Source organism: Vanessa tameamea, chromosome 13 (genome assembly GCF_037043105.1).
Source record: "Vanessa tameamea isolate UH-Manoa-2023 chromosome 13, ilVanTame1 primary haplotype, whole genome shotgun sequence".
Classification (NCBI taxonomy): Eukaryota; Metazoa; Arthropoda; class Insecta; order Lepidoptera; family Nymphalidae; genus Vanessa; species Vanessa tameamea.
The window spans coordinates 12,461,086-12,481,152 of record NC_087321.1 but is presented as its reverse complement, the minus strand read 5'-3'; the positions used below and the strand labels follow the sequence as shown (position 1 = coordinate 12,481,152).

General features: G+C 34.7%; 1 protein-coding gene across 6 annotated transcripts in view; it reads left to right on the top strand.

The window, feature by feature from the left end:
- The window catches only part of LOC113391475 (uncharacterized protein), a 93,969-nt gene that overhangs the window by 24,695 nt on the left and 49,207 nt on the right, over positions 1 to 20,067 (top strand). For 5 of the 6 annotated variants that reach the window (XR_010309316.1, XM_064216726.1, XM_064216723.1 and 2 more), the window contains exons 2-5: positions 11,590 to 11,644; positions 12,181 to 12,295; positions 12,795 to 12,920; positions 13,033 to 20,018. Coding sequence is in view for 5 of the 6 variants with exons in the window: in XM_064216726.1 (XP_064072796.1) it covers positions 11,591 to 11,644; positions 12,181 to 12,295; positions 12,795 to 12,920; positions 13,033 to 20,018 (7,281 nt within the window). In the remaining variant the exon portion in view is untranslated. The remainder of the gene's footprint in view (positions 1 to 11,589; positions 11,645 to 12,180; positions 12,296 to 12,794; positions 12,921 to 13,032; positions 20,019 to 20,067) is intronic. The other variant, XM_064216724.1, reaches the window with a different exon arrangement.

The following is a 20,067-nucleotide window of genomic DNA, read 5'->3' as shown; positions in this document are numbered from 1 at the left end:
ATTGATCACTCAAGGTCTGAATCAGTAATACTTTATGAAAACCACAATTTTCCAATTTGATCGTTTTTTGAGATGCAATTTAATGAGATAAATGTTATGTTTATCCCAAATAAAAATAGTTTTAACAGTAAGAAGTTTAATAGTTGAGGTTGCCTCGTAATGAAAATATGCAGGAACACTAAAATAAATACAATCTTAAAAGTTGCATCAAAAGCTAAGACAACATGTCTGGAGATATAAAAATTATAATATCAATACATCAAAATCATATTAACCGCAGTAAAAGTTAACCATGTGGTACTTTATGCCCGGAGATCAATTACAATAGGTTTTGAAATTACTTCCATAAGACTTAAATACTTTCTACTGATTCGAAGTCCGCTCAAAATAATGGTCACAGTCAAGTCAATTTACAGATAAATGTTTGCTCATAACCGGTTCTTTAAAACTCATAATCGATACGCAAAAAGCCTAATAATTCTTCGAGATACTTGACATAATCAGAGATAAATAGTCGATTTGTCAATGTGTTGTATCTCTATGTAAATTCGCAATGTAGGCACTCTCGCCATTAGGAATAGAGGAGCAATCAATACAAAGAACAATTAGTAAACAAATCTGGTCTAGGTAGAATAACTGAAGTCGTGATATCATACCGGTATCCTTATATTATATGTTTTTAAGAAGCTGACGTAACCGCAGTAGACTAAGATTTGTAACTTCGTGTAATAGAATAAATTGCCGTATTTGCAGTAGGTGTTTGTGAATCGCTCGTGTCCTTAAGTCATAATTCTTTTCATGTTCAACTCCTGCGCAAGTCGTAAATTTTAGACATGATTTACTGCCGTATTTTTATGTCCACGTAGGTGATCTAGGTATTATCTAGAATATGTCGTTTTTAAAAATTCTAGAACAGTGGTCTGGTTAAGTTTTTATGTTACCTTATTATTTATTATACAGCGGGTCTAGATCCATACTAATAAATTAAATGTGAATGTAACTCTGTATGTGTGTGTCTGTCTGTTACACTTTCTCGACTAAACCACTGAATCAAATTTGACCGTTGTTTCGTAGCTTCTCCTTCCTCGAGGAACTAGGCTATTTTTACCAAAAACCTACGCGCCTAAACTAATAGCGAAAACTAGTAAAATATAAATGATTGAATTCGTTAGTAGAAAGACCAAAATATATAAAACTATTGTATTTGTACGGTATGACAATTACCTAAAGTGGTTTGTGTAAGTCAACATGTGTTCACTTCAAGGACAGCTGCGCTGTTTAAGAATTCAATAAAAACAGTTAAAATTCATTCTTACAGATGAATTGTATATAGTAATTGGCACTGTGCGGAATGAGAGGTAAAGTCTGTATGATCTCCTAACCAATTCCAATTGGTCAGTTGATCATACATATAGGTTAGGCCGCTGAGAATTCTCGACAGAGTAACTTAACAACGTCTACCCGATCCTAAATTTTAAACCGAGGTCTCGGGAGCTGCAATCCGAAACACTATGCGCCGCACAACCGTAACTCATTATAAATCAATGAAAACACATAAAGAAAGTCAAACTCAAACACTAGTTTTCTACACGTTCATATGTTTTCAATGATCTGTTCCGAATTCCCATATCCGGAGGATCGCTTTCCGTCAATGTGAGTGGGTTCGCGTCGAGAATGGTAAATAGTTCGTGTTTTGAATTGATATTCTCAATTGGCAACAACACCGTGTTCTCGGTCAGTGAAAGCGTTTTGCATTTCTCGTAGTTAGATCAGATTTTCTAAGAAATAGCAGCAATTATCTCGGAATGAGGTTCCTTTTTATGAAGTAAACATTTTGGCGTTTATTTTAATAAATATATTTATGACTTAAAAACTCAGATGGCCCAGTAACTGAAACTTAAATAATTTAAAGATTACGATCTGAAACCCGAGCAAGCAGTACTAAGTCATCTCGTGCTCAGTGGTGAAGGGAAATATCCTGAGTCCACAAAGTTTTAATGTCAAAAATATAATTTGATGTTGATTTATATACATACAATTATTTATAATTTTCATTGTAATTAGAATATAAATAAAACAAATATTGGCATTTATCGATCTATTGTTTCTTATTACCTGTTTAGCAAGTTGAAGCTGAGCTGAGCCGAGATGGCCCAGTGGGTAGAACGCGTGCAGCTTAACCGATGACTGCGGCAGGCAAGCACCACTGAATTTTCATGTGCTTAATTTGTGTTTATATAATTCATCTCGTACCCGGCGGTGAAGGAAAACATCGTGAGGAAACCTGCATGTGTCTAATTTCAATAAAATTCTGCCACATGTGAATCCACCAATCCGGGGCATTACCATTGGAGCAGCGAGGTGGAATATGGTCCAAATCTTCTCCTCAAAGGGAGAGGAGGCCTTAGCCCAACAGTGGGAAATTTACAGGCTGTTAATGTAAGTTGAAGAAGTCTGGTAAAAACATTCACTTTGTTATATTTGAAATAACTTCATGTAAATAACCGCGTTACGTCTCGGTCAATGCTTATTAAGAATTATTTAAATCTTTGACATGTCCTTTACTTACGTAAGTAACACAAATACTTTTCATCATAGAACATAAGAAATCTGATATGTATTTATCTTATATTATTTATATATCTATATAAAGTGTCACACTAAAGTAGAACTCAAACAAATGAGCCGACTTTATCATCTTGGTTGGACGGCTACACTTGACACACGTCAAACGTCATAATGCTTTACAAGTATGCGTGTACTTAGAGCCAACTGTTGGCCACCATTTAATTCAACTTTCTGTTCCAACAATTAATTTCATACTTCTGGTCTCTTTCGATATGTTGAAGTGGTGATTGTAGTGCTACAGTTTATAAAAAGTATTTCATTAAACAATAATGAAAACGTTTAATTCTAATATATTATTATAATTACCATAATTATATTATATTGATTTATTTTCAATTTACAAATATTACTGTGATTAATTAAGTCATAACTTGAACAGCATTTGTATATCTATGTATGTCGATTTTTTTTTATTGTTATTTCTCGAAAAGACTCCTGCGATAAAGGTATCAATGTTAATAACATCGTTCCCTATTCTTTGGCTCATGGTCAGCGGTCGCTGAGTCATATCACGGTTCAAGGTTAACAAGGAAAGTTGTGTTATGCTTACTGACTTACCAAGAACAACATACATTACGTTACTGCATTTTAAAACCTCGATACTATGTCAAACATTACAGCAATGTATTGTCTTATATATTTGACATCTCAAGAGCCAACTGTGGTGCTATTCGGCAAGAAAAATCCTGAAACTCACCGCAAGACTCGATCGTGAAATATCCAACTATAATTCGGTTTATTGGCAATATTTTTGCCATGTGTTAGATTCGATTAGAAGTAAGTTTTTGCAGTATGGCCTTTGATAACCGCATTCGATTCGAATTATATTTCCATCGTCCATCGATCTTCAAGCTTCGATTATAACAAGTAAAATAATTTTGTAATTATGTAATTTTACTTGGTGGTAGGGCTTTGTGCAAGCCCGTCTGGGTAGGTACCACCCACTCATCAGATATTCTACCGCCAAATAACAGTATTCTGTATTGTTGTGTTCCGGTTAGAAGGGTGAGTGAGCCAGTGTAATTACAGGCACAAGGGACATTACATCTTAGTTCCCAAGGTTGGTGGCACATAGGTGATGTAAGGAATGGTTAATATTTCTTACAACGCCTTTGTCTATGGGAGGCGGTGACCACTTACCATCAGGTGGGCCATATGCTCGTCCGCAATGCCATAAAAAAAAAACAAGTTTTAGTGATTTCTGCAAATGAATTTGTTAATTGTTTTGTAATTTCTCTAGACCTGCTAATCCATCTGAAGATGTTACGTAAAATTAAATACTAAATTAATGTCAGTCTGTAGCTTATATTTATGAGTTTCACATTCTATGTTTTCGGTTTCGAAAGACTCTCGGGATACAAGTCTACTTTTCGTGAATTTCGCTTGAATATTCTATTTCATCTAAAGGGGCATGAAGCAGTGCATTCAACGATTGTCAAAACGTTTTTAAACTTCGGCTTCGTCTAATTATTCAATGCGATACGTAAATTGTTACATTATTATATTTGTATCCAATTATTTAATAAAATCGACAATCGCTATGTGATTAGACAATAAGTCTAAACTCTAAGTGACACTTTCTATTGTTTTAAAATATTCTACTAATTTACTATACCTAGTGCAGCGTGTCTTACATTTTAGAGATGAGTCAGTGTTACGTGAAATGCCAGTGTAGTGACGTCACAGTTTACAAGAATTAAAACAAAGACTCAAGGCTAGTTCATTATCAAAATATATTATATTTTTAACAAACAGTTTCATGTTCTCTTCTCGTTCAAATATACCAACATAGACGAAATACCTAAGCTATTACCAAAAAGGGCGTTAACCATTTTAGTGGCTCATTATTACGAAGCGTGTTTTTAAACGATCAATATACCCGTATGGTTGCAAACATTTTAGAGTTGACACTGGTAGTACCGTTGTTTGTTGTTGTACAGGGCATCATTTTTATCAAGTGACGTTATCACGTGCGTTAAATATAATACGTTAATAGAGTACAATGTAGGTTTGTGTGTGTAGATTCTTTACACTCGCCGTGTGTTTTAACAAGTGTAATGTGCACTTGTAATTACAGACATGAAGCCGAGATGACACAGCGGATAGAAAAGTGATTCTTAAACGAAGTTCATAGTTTCAAATCCGCACAAGCAACTGTAAGAAATAATAAGAAACTTCGATCCGATTGCTTCTCTTACTGTCGTCTATATATTAGGCACAATCAGAACACACATTGGACTTCACACAGGCGCGGTTAGTCCTGTGCCTGAACTCTTTCCGGTCGTGGCGAATTTGACGTTCCAACGGATTATGAGAGTGAGGGATCAGAGGTTGCAACTGTGTTTGCGCACACATTTCTGCACTATAATATATCCTGCACAGTAAGCTAGTCTCTCTTGATATCGGTCAAGGGGACATCATTCCATCATCATCATTATCGCTGCACAAAAAAAATTTTTCGGTTGCTTGTGGAACATTAAGAGGCTATTAATAAGATCATCTCATAAAAAGAATATACGTGCGACGAAAAATATGTTGAATGAAATCTTTACACATTGGTGGCTACCCTTTAAACTCAAAGCCACCACTCCTCGCCATTGTTTTAAGTTAAAAACCCGGTTCGGAATATATATTCTATTGATTAGAATCACCACGAAAATAAGTAAATTTTTCATGTCACTTCAAAAATCTATTTAGATACTTTAATATATAAAACTATGAATTACAAATAGTTACTTTATAAATCTTGACCGCGTGGAATGGTGGCAAGAATGCTAGCAGCATTTCCCCGTTGATTCGCAATTGATCCTCTGGGCTAAAAACGAACCAGCCCTGTCACCAGTGGAGGCAATAAGGCGAGCTTTTGATGAAGCATTTTGCACCACTACTCCGAGGGCCAAGTGTTTCGACAAAATTAAAAAAAAAATTAATAGCATCCGATATTTTACTATAGAAACATACCTAATACCTAATACCTCCACAGAAAGTGTATTGACTTTGTGGAGATTGATATATCTATACTTACCGATACGCATAATAACAATTAATTTTCGCTTCTTGTGTAATATCGAGCGGTAATTATATCTCGTGTGTCAGATTAATCCACTACCGTGACTCATTACATGGATATCTTGACCACCCATGTGCTTACGACATCCTAATCTTGCTAAGCCGTATCTGTATCAGATATATGGAAAATTAGTCCTTATTCATGAAGACATAAGAATTACTATAGTTTATTTTGAATTTTTGTGTCATATGTCAAAACGAAATGCCAATGATCAGGTGTGGTCAGTAATGGGTTCAAACCTTTTTAGCTCTTTGACAAGAGTTTAAAATGTTAATACAAGTATAAGAATATACCTACGTAATAAGATTGTTGTATAATAGTTAAAGTCGTACATATCACTTAGAATTTTTTTTAACATATTTCCAAACTCAAACTACGCAACGGATTTCGACGCGGTTTTCATCATTAACTAGAAAGATACAGAGAAAAGTTTATACGTATAGTATATATATATAGTAGAGAAAAGCCGATGATTTCAACTTTCCATACTTTTTCAACCTAAACGCTGTATATAGAGGGTCTGTATATACTGCACCCGTGTGAAGGCTTTGTTTTTATAATTGAAATAACAACGATTGTGTGAACATATAATTAAATATATATAAGTAATTGTATTTGTTAATAATATGAAACAAAACGCACGTTGTTCAATAGGGCTCTTAGAAGCACTTGTCATCACTTTACAAGATCGAAATATAAATGTAAAGCTTCACCCGGTTCTAATGTAGATTCTACTTTGAAGAGCTGGCAAAAAAACCATTGTTACTCTACTTCATTAATCATTACAATCCAACAAGGATCTCGTAATCGATATTATCTAATTGTATTTGTATGTTTGAATTATATATTTCATCTTTTAAAATGTCAGTTACATACAATTATATTATGTTATACCATTCATAAATACACGGATGTTTCTGAAAGGCCGCAGCTTCGCCTCTATACATTGTAATCTGCTACGGTACTTCTCTTAATCGTTTTATTGTTATATCTTCAAGTCCTGACATATATTGTTTAACATGACATTTAAATATATTTTTTTTTTTATAAAAAATCACCAAGGTAAACAATAGAACACCTTAATGATTTTATTCTAAAAAAAAAACATTAAAATAAAATCGTTACACTAGTGTGATGTACGTACTTGATGCTTAAATAAACTATTAACAAATGTAGGTATAATATGTTGATATATTACACTCCAAGAACATAAAGTTCACAAGGTCAATTATATATATTTAAAAGCGGGTAAAACTGCGAAACCAGCTATTTATATAATAATATTATATGTTAAAGCCTTCTTTGCAATGTGATGAATCTTCTGAAATAACTTTTACGTATATTATTGTAGAAGTTTTCATTTCGGCATTGACAAAAATACGTTACCTAATTTAGTAGTATCGATATATAAATAGATACAAAATATATAAATCATATCACAAGATCTATTAAGTAACTGAAAACATTACGCTGAATACATTAATTTATCTTTAAATCTGTTTAAATCTACACTAATAGCTCTCCGGCTCATTTGTCACTTGACATAGTCATTACGAGCTGACGCCTCAAGACGGCGCCTGTCACTTTATCTAACTTTACTAAACATAATATCTGCGTACTAACAAGTTCTATATCATATTGCAAATTTGTTGTAAAATTGAATCTATATTAATGCTACATAAACCGAGGTACTAAATTCAAACCCGGGATCACGTAAATAAAATATATTTTTTGTTATTCTATGAATAAGTTCTCAGTAACAGTTTGGAGTTAGGAATTCTGCTATTTTTACAATCTCGTGTCTAGGAAAATACGTAAACCTATTGTTTTTTTTGCCTAAACTCACCTAGGTCGTGTCTGATTGAATGGTAGCTAGGTAGGTAGGTAAATAGAGTGTCCTATGTATATGCCCATTGTCGCTCTACAATATTCCGACTAGTTGGCTAGACTTCATCAAAACTCCGTTCTCCAAATAGTATTACTTTAACATTTATTTAGATCAATAATGTTATCTATGTCGTAACAAACAAATAGGTATGTTTAATATAATAAGTGATATAACATTTATCACGTACGGGAAATGAACCTGCAACGCCTGACACGCTTGATAGCCCTAGATAACATCAGCTACAATTCATAGTAAGTGAAATAAATGACCAACCTTGGACGTTATTGCTGTTGCGACAGTGCGCGTATTGCTATTACTTTTAAATAGGCGCTTATTTAAAATTAACTTATAACTGAATAATTACCGCCCAGAGGTGAGAGCAGTACTCCATGTGAGGCCGAATTGTATAGCCTTGTATAGTCTTAGGCGATGGGCTGACGTGTCTTGCTTGCTGAGCACACCGAGCTTTTTTGATGCCATTTTGGCTTTGCCTTCCAATTGATCGCGGAACTGAACGAGGCTCCAAATATCAACGCTAAGTGTTCCGATACTAGCTGTGGCGGCTAACGGAATGTTCTCAAATCGTGGAGATACGACGAATGGTGTTTTTTTGGCGGTTAACGTGCAAACTTGCGTCTTTTTGGGGTTGAAGTGGCCTAGATTTAGCCGGCCCCAGTTCGAGACTTTGTTTAACGAAGACTCGATTTCAGACACAAGTTTCTTCCGGTTTTCTTCGACGTTTTACCGAGAAATATTAGCACGACCAGTGTATGAGGTGTCTACGGTACTGTCGTCTGCATAGCAGTGAATGTTACTGATTTGCAACAAGTCATTGATATGCAGAAGAAACAGAGAGCATTGACGAATTTTTGGTCGGAGCATACACCGTCGACAACGACCTTGATGCTCCGATCTGCCAAAAAGCTGGTAATCCAATTGCATAATTTCCCGGGAAGCCCATAGGAAGGAAGCTTCGAAAGAAGCGCTTTATGCCACACGCGATCGAAGGCCTTCGCTATGTCCAGACTGGCTGCTAATGCCTCCCCCTTGCTCTCAACTGCTTCCGCCCATTTATGAGTAAGGTAAACTAGAAGATCACCGGCTGAGCGACCCCGACGGAAACCGTACTGGCGGTCACTAATCAGCTGGTACTCCTCTAGTTACCGCAGGTGCTGGCAGTTTACAATGGACTCCATTAACTTGGAGAACAAGGGGGTAATGGCTATAGGCCTATAATTGGACGGGTCTGAGCGATTACCCTTTTTGGAATCGGATGCACCAAAGCAGTCTTCCAGGAGATCGGGACGACGCCTAATGCGTAGGATTGCCGGAAAAGACGCTTTAATAAAACAATAAAAAAAATATTAAAACATCAGAACACTTTTAATTTAAGCTATTTAAGGAAATAATAAATCCAAAACAGTTTATATTATAAGGACTAATCACTTTATGTACATTATTTTATCATAAAATATCTTTATTTAAAATATTTATTAATGTATAATTGCAAATACTATTTAATTAAGTTTTTAAATAATTGTAAGATTTCACCGCCTACCCAGTATTTAATATAATCTGTCTCATATTGGGTTATCCATAACGTACAAGCATATTAATAATAATTACTATAATCGCTTAGCTCAGACCCGTGTTATCTTTCCTGCTACCTAGCCGAGGAAAATTTATGTAGGTAATAATAAATGTGGATTTCAAGTAAATAAACATTTTATACGGCATAACATATCATTTATGATATATTATTACATCTTACGACATCCAATTGGACTAACATGGCAAAATTTTACTTCTTTAAACATTAGTTAACTTATAAAGGCGAAAGTAACTCTGTCTCAGACAGACAGGCTCTTTTACGGCCGAAGAACTGAAACGAATTATAGACATTCGGTATGGAGCAAGTTTGAACACCAAAAACATTAGACGACCAACCGATAAAATGCGAGCGAAGCCACAAGCGAGGACTAGTTTCATATACTCTATTCCAAGCATAACAGAAAAAAAAAACAAATAATCAACATTTGATAGCAAATTGACGCGATATCATACGAAAGCTTGATTAATCTATGATATTAACGTTTTGAACGTGGACGAAACTGTTATCGGAATTTTGGAAGTGAAATTAAAGTAAAAATACGTAGTTAAGTGCAATAGTGTTGTATTATAAATCAATATATATTAATCATAAACTCTTAGTAGTGCACAGTATAGTTAAGTTAATTAGCAAATCGCATGAAATACGTAAATCTACGGTTTGTTTATCTTTTTTCCTACTCCCATTGGAATAGGCTATATATATATTTAAATATACATTTTTATATCTGCAATAACAAGTAAATGCTATGTAAAAGACAGCTGTTAAAAATCCTTGCTCAATGATTTAAATCGGTTCCATGTGCTGAAATATACAAGTCTAAGTCCATATAAAGCTTTGCGGGGCAAGGGCGGGTGGTACCTGATATGGCCTGCCATATGGTCGTCCAGTTCAGCTTAAATAGGAACATAGAATGATTTATCAATAAAAAGTTTTAGCCTTGTATGTTACGAGTATTGAGAAAATTTAACTATTGTCTTTTTTTTAATACATTCGTCTCTAATGAAAAAAATGATTCATTAAGTGTTTATTTTAAAAAAAATTAAGTCTCATGAACACCAAGGAATAAACAGCCATCAGTGTTGCTATTATGTAAAGATATTTGTACGGAATCAACAAAAATAATCCATAGCAAACGTTATTTAACAATCAAATCAAATCAAAAAAATATGCTTAATTCATCTTGCGAGCATTTTTGAATCGTCAATTTACAGGATCAAATTTTATTAATTTGATCGATCAAATTGAAGGAGCAATTTATATTTTCATATATATAAAATAGTTTTATATGGTGGTGAGGCTTTGTGCAAACCCGTCTGGGTACCACCCAATAATAAGATATTCTACCGCCAAAAAGCAATACTGAGTGAGCCAGTGTAACTAAAGGCACAGTTCCCACGGTTGGTGGCGCTTGGGCGATGTAAGAAATGGTTAAAAAATTCTACGGCGCCAATGCCTATGATCTGAAATTGCGTGTCCTTCTACAGGCATAATAAAAAAAAAATTACAAATAAAATGTTATAACACAATTAAAATTATAGGATGAAAATTAAGCATCCTTTTTTACATTTGTGATGTATTACAAAACAGTATTTAATCGAGTAGGTGTTAGAAATAAATTTAATGTTAATGTTAAGGAAATAAAAGTAAATTTTGCAATCTGACACATTCGCTTATATAAGCAATCTTATTAATTGATACAATAATTGAACGAATCAGACAAGTCTGGGGCCTTGTGTACAACTTACTCCAATTAAACTCAACCGCCGCGAACGTAAATACGACATGTAACAACCATTAATAAATATTTTCAGACGAATTAAATTATGACTACTGCCATAACGTTCGATATAACACTTGACATTGATCGATTGCCTTCAGGAACGGATTAACCATGTTGTGGCACCTGGCAATGCACGTTTCGGGGCCCCTTTTAGTTTTTCTAATTCCTTGAATATAATTTTTCTACCATACCACTATTTTATTCATAATTACGAAAAATTTTACTATATCACGCAGGCACACATCCTATTGAAATAGGAGACATATTTATTTTCAATAATTTCATTAACTCCAAACCTTATTTCCCAATTGAATGGAATTGCGAACAGCAAACCAAAAAAAAAATAATTTGAATGAAAGGGCATTGCTACAAATCTTTAAAAAAAAAAAAACAATTTAACTGCCTTATGTATACAATCCGGCTCTGATTGCCCTATTATTGTTTTATGTATTTATATAAAATTAAACTAAAGCCATGTAAAGAAGAATTGGAAACAAGTTTATCTAATCTATAAAGTCTTAGATGTTTAAAATCAAAAACTGGAGCCGTCTTTCGAAATGTTCACATATTACAATTACGTTATCATTAAACTTGCATTTTTTTTATTACAGGATGTCTGAAGGAGACGTATCCCTCATACGCGACGAGGACGTATTGCGTCGGATGGTAAGTAACAACTACGAGTACATCAACGCATAACACACGAATAATATTGTACTCGATAATTGCTGTAGCCGTTATTGTCGCATACCATTTTGTGAAAATATTTCGCAACAGCATTCTGCGACGAATAAGAGACCGTTTAAGCTATAAGCCGGACCTAATTGCACAAAATATATTATGTATCGATACAAAAATTATAAATACTGTTAATAGTAAACGCCACTCTTGTTGGATCTCCTCTCGTGTTCTGTAGAAGATTTCGAGCTGATTCCTCTTAGATGCTCCAAGATAGTAAATGTGACTCTGGTGTTTATCTGGCAGTTTTTCTCACGACATATAACCGCCGAGCATGTTTCATATATATAAGCACAAATTAGACACACGATTAAATATATATATAATTTTGTATGCGAATTTTAATGCGTAAAATAATATTCCCAATAAATTCTAGAGATTTATATGTACAATAATTAATCTTTAAATATTTTTTTCAATTTATTATAATTTTTATTTAATTAATTTCACCTGTAACTTTCCAGTGGCAGCAGACTGAGGACTTCTCCCGAAAAAAAGAGATTCGTGCGCACATGTACAGACTAAGGGAGGAACGCCTGCGCAACCTTTACTCGCCCGAACCCGGCGCGGAATCTAAAGGTACATACTCTGAGGCAAAAACGTTTATGCTGTTGTTAGGCCCAATGCATACGTGATGAAGATCTTCGAGCATGCTCTAAGCAGTGCTTCGTGAGATCTGCGCCAGTTCTAAACATTAATGTTTTTTTTTTTAAACGAAATGATGATCGTTATACTTTATATGGATCGTCTTGTCAATATTATTTGAAGATACCTTCTATTACCAATGTTAAAATAAAGTAACAGGTTATCTATAAACATATAAGTTCATAATTGGTACGTACTATGAAGTAGATAATGTATATAAAAAAGTCTTTACGCCCTTTCTGATCCTCTGCAGATCAGTGAAGACTTTTCGTGACATGACTTTGATTTATTGTTATTCATTTCATATTATAATTTAATCTTTTTTAAGGATTGCCTTCCATGAAACAAATGTTGAAAAAGAATGTATGTATGAATGTTGAAAAAGACAATTGCTAATGTTACAATCGTAAGTTTTATTGACCCATTTTGGCAGGTTGTGAGTTTTCATCAACCCAGGGCCACGTGAAATCATTCGCTGACCAGAGCTTCCAATCCATGAAGAGCAAGGAGGTTCGAGATGCGGGCTCTCCGCCCAAGGAGTTTACGTACCGCGGCCAAGGTGCCTACCGACTACTGCCACCGACATTATTCTAACCGAACTAACTCTCATTAACCAGTAACAAAAACATAAATTAAAATTTCCCACACTTATAACAATTTATCATTTACAGATCTCAAGGAGCTATCCAACGCTGGATGGAATGTAGAATCTGAGAACAAAATGACGGATGATGGGCACACGCACGTGAAATCTGTTCATGCCAACATCGAGGGTCATTACGACGTCGACGGAGGTCGTGGTCAGTTCGCAGCTGTTGACCACAACAAACAAGCTATTACGGAATACGATGACGGGAACACCAGCCTGAAGCGTAATGAGAACGTGTCTAATACTGCAGCTCGCGAGCAAGTCGTGCGTAAAACGGACGACGGTACACAATTTTCATCAACGACAAGTTCATCGACGTCCACATCCAAATTTGAACAAATATCATCAAAACACGAATCTGTGCCATATACTAATGATAACTATGACCTATCGCCTCAAAAATATAATACTAACCGCAACGAAAACAGTTCGACTAGATTAACAAAATCAAACGATTATGAACAAAATTTGAGATCTGATTTTGATCACGGTGAGATAATATCTAGAAAAATTGACTATCCGGATGAGAATACAAAAGTTATTGTAGAGACTAGATGTCTTCCCGATGGTACAAGAGTGACTAGTACTCGTCGGGAGTTCCGTGCCCCAGCGGTACAGACAAGTCGTTCAGAGCAACACTCCCATGAAACAAGGACTGAAAATAAATCATCTTCGTATGCGACCATGGAGCAACGATCACATGTGAATGATTCTGCATCTAAAACTTTGCGTGAAACCATTGACAATTCTAGACGTGATATTGTAGATTCGCAAAAGATTATTGATAGTAATGATTTTAAAAAAAATCAGTATTTCGATTATTCAAATGACAAAATTGTTCGTGACCATGATTCTGTAGACAAAATTAAGGATCAAGATTATAAAACTAATATTAACGAAAATACGCAGCGCGATGTTTTCACATCGAAAGTCGATGAATATACTAAACATTTTGACACTAATGAGACACATGATACAAATACGAAAAATATTGAAGAACGCATTCATAACATAACCCGTGAAAATATCGTAACAGAAAGAAAAACTAGCTCTGATCAATATGAATCGACATATAAATCTGATTTTACTCAAAAGAAAATAAGTAACGACTGGAGCCCAGCTCACCAAGCGTGGGCAAGTACTCTACGTTCCGATACACCAACTAGACCATCTACAAGAGCTTCTTCTCCTGGAAGCAAAACTTTTAAGTCAAGCACATCTTCTTTAAGGAGTAGTGTTAGCCCTGATAAATCACACAGGAAACCTTCTAGTCGAGGAGGCAGCCCTAGTAAAGTGGACAGGTATTCTCCAACTAGCACTGTTTCTGAAAAAAATTCCAGTCATTATTTTTCCAATACAATTACCGAAAAGACAAACAGGGTTACGAGTCCAGATAGGAAACTGCAATATACCTATCGTCCTAGATCAAGTGCAAGTCCAGAAAAACAACACTACCCTGCACATGGACCAAATTCAAGCCCGGACAGAAAGAAGTCTCCTCTCAACGACAAAACGACATCTCCGAGGTCTAATTTAAGCCCTGAAAGAAAAATAAACACAACACAATCACCCTCAACCCCTTCAGATAGTCGCAGCCCGTCACCGAAGAGGCAAATTCCTGATTCAAGAAAAACTAAACCCCATCAAGATAGCGACTTACTAGTAAAATATGAAGAAGTTGACACTTTTTCATCTTCTACGATTAAAACTAGCTCTATTGATAAAGCTAAAAGAACTCTAAGTCCAAGTCCAGATCGCAAAAATAAGCAAAAGCCATCTTCGCCAACAAAGAGTGTCTCTGAACCAATACAGAAACATTCCAAAGAGCTATCACCATCGAGAAAGATACCTCAAGAAGAAAAAGAAGAAACTGATAATTTGCCTGGTTATATGCGACCAACTGCTGCTAGTAAACCGATAGCAAATAGTCCTGACCGTAAAAACTATGAAACTTCGGTAAATAGAGTCAAACAAGAACATTACAAATTTGTCGACGAGGAAACTAAAATGTATTCCGTAGCGGACAACGGACATAAAAAACACACTTTCGAAGAACGAGTTAACATAGATTTATCTCCTGATGTAAATAATTCTGAACCTACAGAAGCCAAGAAACTATCTAAAGACCGTTCACCAAGTCCCAATAAATATTTACAAAAAAATCCATCTCTCACGAGAGAAAGTCCTGTTAAAGATATTCCCAAAGACATTGATGTTTCTTCAAAAGAACAAACTCGTCGTACGAATAATTCATCTACTAGAGAAATGTCTTCAAAAGATGAAACTGAGTATATAGACACAACTACGAGGAGTCCGATTAAATCTGGGGCAACCTTGACTGATTTTCAATCTCAAACACAAAGAAATAAATCACCTAGCCCTGATAAATCAAGAGCTAGCCCAAATAAAGATACACCAATTGCTGATTTTTGTGTTACCAACAAGCAACCAAACTATGACACGCCAAGAGATGAGTATCATCCTGATACTGAACAAAAATTTGGCCCCTCTACGTTGACTCAAACTTGTCAAAATACTAAATCGAAATCTCCAGACCCGATTTACCCCAAATCTGATAAAACTTTCACAAGACGTAGTCCGTCGCCATCTAAACATGTTTCAAAAATTGATGCTAAAATAATAAAAACTAGCTCTGATAAAAGTTTTGATATTGACGAAAGTTCTAACCACATTAAAATAACAAAAACTGATATCTGCAGAGAGGACTCTACAAAACAAAATGTACCGTTAATTTTGGATAAAGATTCTCAGAGACCTCATACACAAACAAGAGAACGTTCACCACCAAAAAAATCGATACAAGAAAAATACCCAAAAGAACCTTCACCGCATAAAAAATCTATAAAAGAAAAACACCCAAGCAGTGTAGATAACTCTAAAATAGATCATGTTATTTTACAAACTCCTACAGATAAAACACCTAGAGATAGAACTTCTCCCGATAAATCTAAATCTCCTGTACGAGAAAACAAATATCAACTTGCTTCTGAGTTTATTAACATTGAAAAGGCTACTGAAGAAATTAATAAAAATACAACGATAGAACGTCCAAGACAACTTATAACACCTTCAACAAGTCCGACCAGAAAACCAAAAACTGTAGAAAAAGAATTATCTTCTTTACAAAGTTCACCAACAACATCCGTGAGCGGCTTCGAATATTTTAGCTCTCACCAAACAGATGAAAGTATGGTTACAGATTTAGATGAACAATTTTATTCTGAAAATACAACAGAATTTATCAATAATGAAAAAACAAAAGATGTTAGGAATCCGTTGTTAACGAAAATTCCCTGCAGATCACCATCACCAGAAAAACGTTCAACAAAAGATAGTCTTCCTAGAAAAAGCTCATTGAAAAAACCGAGTAACCAGGTCTCACCGACAGAAAAACCTCCATCCAATTTCCTCGTTTCACCTAATGTAGAAACTAAAGAATTTATTGACAATAATGTAATAAATAAAGATTACTCTGGTAAAGAACATGATAAACCCGTTAAACCTAAGCCTCCATTTGAAAGACGTGAAACATACGAAGAAAGATGTCGAAAAATTTTAGGGATGACTGAACATGATTCGAATGAAACCAATATTCCACAAGATTCGACAGATTACCAACCATCAGAATCAAACATTAGTTCACCGAGTGTATCGCCATGTCATAGTTCTTCGCCGGAAAACAATTTTATACACAAAGATACTTTAAAAAACACTTCAGAAAAAATAAAAGAGAAAAAAGTTTCGGTAAATGAAAACGATAATAAATCAACTACCACTCAAATAAATATTTCAGATTCTCGTAAAAAAAATAAAATTCCATCTAGAGAACCATCTCCCTGCAAAATTCAAAATATTATTACCGAAGACAAGGGTACTAGTCCGTATACACCAAATGTAAAAAAAATTGAAAATGAATCAAAGAGAACAACTTCTAGTTCAAAAATTCAAAGTGAAGGTACAGACGAACAAATTTATGTCATCAAACCTAATCGTTCAAGTGTTAGTCCCGAAAAGAAAATTGAACAACAATATTTACCAAAAGAACGCGTAATTTGTCCAGACCAGATGCCTGAAAAAGAAGTTGACAGTAAACTGATTGATAATTTCCCTAAAAAACCAATTGACGATGTAGCTACTCTTACTAAATCTACAAAGAAACCTATGAAAGCGGTGATATCATCCGAGTACGAAGAAAATTATACTACAGAGGGTGTTATACAAGATAATGTTACAAACATTATTGAAGATGTAACAGATTACGTCAAACCGAGGTGTTCAATATCTCCTTCACGTAACGCGGTTAAGAAAACTTCTTCCCCTAAAAGAAATACTGATGATAAATCTTCAACAACCACATCAAACACAACATTTGACTACAGTACTGAATTTATAATATCTGAAAAAGAAAAAGAAGTTTTAGACAGGGTACAAAAATCTTTGAGAAAACTTTCACCAGAACGTATCGTAAAATCTCCTGATCGTGAAAAGAGTACTCCTAAATCAACAACTTTAAGAGATTTAGAAATAATTTCTAAAACCGAAAACATTGAAGATATTTCAATTAAAAATATTACACAAATAAATAAATCACTGAATGAAGAGGTTACAATAACGGAGAAACAAAAAATTGAAAAACCCAAAGATCAGAAAATATCAAGCAAACCTCCATCAAGAAATGTCTCGCCAACGAAAAAAGTTTCGAATGTATCTCCTACACCAGCAAGAAGTATATCACCTAAAAAACCAATATCACCGACTGAAAGACCACTATCACCACAGGTACCCAGAGTAAGTGGCATAAAACCGAGAGAACCAGTTTCCTCTCATCTCAGAAAATCTTCACCCTCTACATCATCACCAACAAAGACAGATAAACCGTTTGTATCAGATGTTAAAAAAGTTGCAGCTATTACAAAGCAATTTAATCATACAAAAGCAGCTGTTAATATTAAACCATCAAATACTAAGATATCACCGGCAAATGTCCAGAAAACAGAACAAGAACCTAAAAAGACATTTATAAGCAAAGGCAATAAGGAAAATGTTAAGAAAGATTTAGACTCAAAAGTAACACGAACTTCTAGTGACATAGCATTAAAATCAAAAAAAGTTTTGCCACAGAAAATTAGATCCAAACCTGAAATCCAAGTTAATGATGTTTCTACTAGCAAAAATTATAAACATACAATCACTACAACTAAATCACAAAAAACAACAACAAAACTACCAACAAGTAAACCAAAATCAGCAACAGCCTTAAATACCTCGATTGATGATGATGATGATGTAATTATAGATGTTCAGCAAGCTAAATCATCTCGTGAAAATTCTCCAGATCGTATATGCCCAACGCCTGTAGGGTATTCGGATGATGTTGGTACTTCTAGGCTTCCTGATGAAGTAAAAGAACCAGATGAAGAATATCAAAAACGTGGATATCATACGATACATGAAACTGAATCTCTAGTAGATGATATTGTGGAAATAAGTGAAGATGAAGAGCTGTTTGTTAAAAGAAGAGAAGATGATTTTAAAAAGACCGACGATCATCTTTTGAGTGTTAACAGCAAGGTATCAACATTTTTGTCAAAAATAGGCGACGTCACTAAAACCAAAGATACGACGACGAGATTTAAAGAAACAGAAAGAAAAGTACACTCTGACTTTGATGAAAATTTAAAATCAGATGACTGCTTATTATCCGTATCAGAGAAAGTTAATAAGTTTGCTAAAGGGCCTATTGATAGAAAAGACAAAAGCCCTTCACGTAACATCGTAGAAGAATTTGACAAACATACAACATATCAGGACGATTATACTAAATTAAGCGTAAATGATAAGGCTCATTTATTCATTGAAACGGCTGAAAACGTTAAGTCTACTAAAACTAAACCAGCACAAAAAATTGGGCGACCTGATCTTCATGATGTTGATGATGCATTGAAAACCGACGATTGCTTACTCAGTGTATCAGATAAAGTTAATAAGTTTGTAAAGACCGCTGAACAATTTTTAAATGAAACACTAGAAGTTGAAGAAAAAGAAAAAAAAATTAAAGAACAGCATGATAAAATTATGAGGAAAATTGTGGAAAATATCGATGATAATGTTTCTAATGTAAAAATTAACAGTGAAAACGAAAATATCGAAGACATATCGAAAGTTAAATCCGATGTTGCTGACAACGTAAGACGAAGTTCTTTTGCTAAAGAAACCACGTCATCACATGCAAAAGTGAAAGAATTCATTAGCCCAAATCTTAAAACAGCCGAAAAGCCTTCAAACGTAAAAGTAACGACTCTTCGTAGTAATGAAGCCGTAAAGAAAGCTAAAGCTTTGTTTGAAAATATTGCCACAACTACTACTACTACCACGAATCGAAAGACAAAAGATATTTCTCAAACGAAGTCTTCGAAATTGACTGATAAAATTGTAACAAAGAAGTCTCCTAAAGTGGACTCGACAAAAAGTCCACAATATTCTATTAATGATGAAAACAAAAATATCAATGAAAATGACAACAAGCCAAAATATTTATCAGTTGATACAACGCAAGAACCTTCGGATGAAACCATAATAGAGTGTCGACCTCAAAAAAGTCCAACGCCATTAAGACAACGTTCGCCTGATAACATAGCCAAATCTCCTTCACGCAAAACCTCGGATTTCAATACACCTACGTCACATATCCATTCTGTTCCTGATGTACTTAAAAGAGACAACTCTGGATTAGAAAGACCTGAAAAATCAAAAGAAAAAATACCCGGCTATCAACAGCCTACAAAAACCAGCCAAATGAAAGAAGAAGTAAAAACGATAGATGATAGTGAGATAAGTAGTAGACGCGGAAGTGGGAAGTTTGGAGTTGAACTTCGGCGAACGAGTACCGAGAGATCTACTGTCAGTACTGAACGTCGGCGCAGTAGTGTTGAACACTATCAGCCCTGCATAGAAGATATCTTCGACTTGGACCTCTTAGAACAAATGGTTAGTTTAAAAAGAATTCATTAATATTTTTAAAACTGTGTTGATATAC